Here is a 962-nt window from a genome sequence, read left to right as displayed (position 1 = left end):
AAAAAAAAAAAAAAAAAAGAGAAAATGTTACTTTGAACAAATGGAAAAAGCACTGAAAGCCCATCAGTCAAGCCATAGCCAAAACCATGTCTTACCTTAAGTTCTTTTTTTTTCCCTCTTTTTTCTTTTTTTTTCCTTTTTTTAATAAAATCTCTCCCCAAACCATCATCACTTTTAATCCTCCCCAGACTGCGCTTCATCTTCAGACCCTTCATCCCCAGATTTCTCAGGTGGGGGGCTTGCAGAAGTTTTCTTTTCTGGAGGGCTTTCTGGTTCCTCATCTTCTTCTTTGGGAGAAGGAGTCTTTTCCTTTGATGCTTTTGAAGCTGTGGGCGACCCACTTTCCCTTTGCCTTTCACTGGACTTGGCATCACTGTAGCCTTTAGCCTGGGTTTAGGCATTTTCTTTTCTTTTCTCTCAGGTTTGGACTTCTTAACCATCTTTTTGTTTTTCTTTTTTGAACTGCCGTAGTCACTATCATCGTCATCTTCCATTAGGAAATCTTCATCGCTGCCGGAATCTTTCTCCTGGAACGGTGCCTCATCCTCTTCTTCTTGTTCTTCCTCACTGCCCACATCTTCCATGAGCATCTCTCTCTGTTTAGAAGCTGCTTTAGATGCCGCCTGCCGCTGCTGGCGTACATTTTTATGATCTTCTTTTTCATCTTCACTGTCCTCTGCTGAGTGAGAATCATCCTTCTTGGTCTTCACATCTTTTTCTTCTGAGTCCTCGCTATCTTCCTGTGAGTTCTTTCCAGATCGCCTCTTATTTTTAGCTTCTCGGGGAGATGATCGAATTTTCTTAGTGGGAGGGCCTGAATCTCTTCCGTAATCTTCATCTGCATCATCAGACTCCTGAAACTGTGAGTAATCAACAACCTTCCTATTTCTGACAGGCCGCGACATGTTCGCTGTCGAAACAGGGCCGAGTCGAGAAGCCAAAGACCAAGACCCCCCCCACCC

At 43.6% G+C, this 962-nt stretch overlaps 1 protein-coding gene across 1 annotated transcript; it reads right to left on the bottom strand.

Moving 5' to 3' along the window:
• Positions 1–136: 136 nt before the first annotated feature.
• On the bottom strand, positions 137–956 carry LOC103269890 (nuclear ubiquitous casein and cyclin-dependent kinase substrate 1-like). Its single transcript, XM_008067442.1, is given in 2 exon segments — positions 137–335; positions 338–956. Coding segments are annotated over 2 exon segments (729 nt in total). The 5' UTR covers positions 906–956; the 3' UTR covers positions 137–174.
• Between the last annotated feature and the right edge of the window lie 6 nt (positions 957–962).

The sequence above is a fragment of the Carlito syrichta genome, unplaced genomic scaffold, assembly GCF_000164805.1.
Source record: "Carlito syrichta isolate Samal-C Ts95f unplaced genomic scaffold, Tarsius_syrichta-2.0.1 Scaffold106724, whole genome shotgun sequence".
In the NCBI taxonomy this organism is placed as follows: domain Eukaryota; kingdom Metazoa; phylum Chordata; class Mammalia; order Primates; family Tarsiidae; genus Carlito; species Carlito syrichta.
The sequence above is the reverse complement of the archived record's forward strand: the minus strand, read 5'-3'. Positions and strand labels throughout refer to the sequence as shown.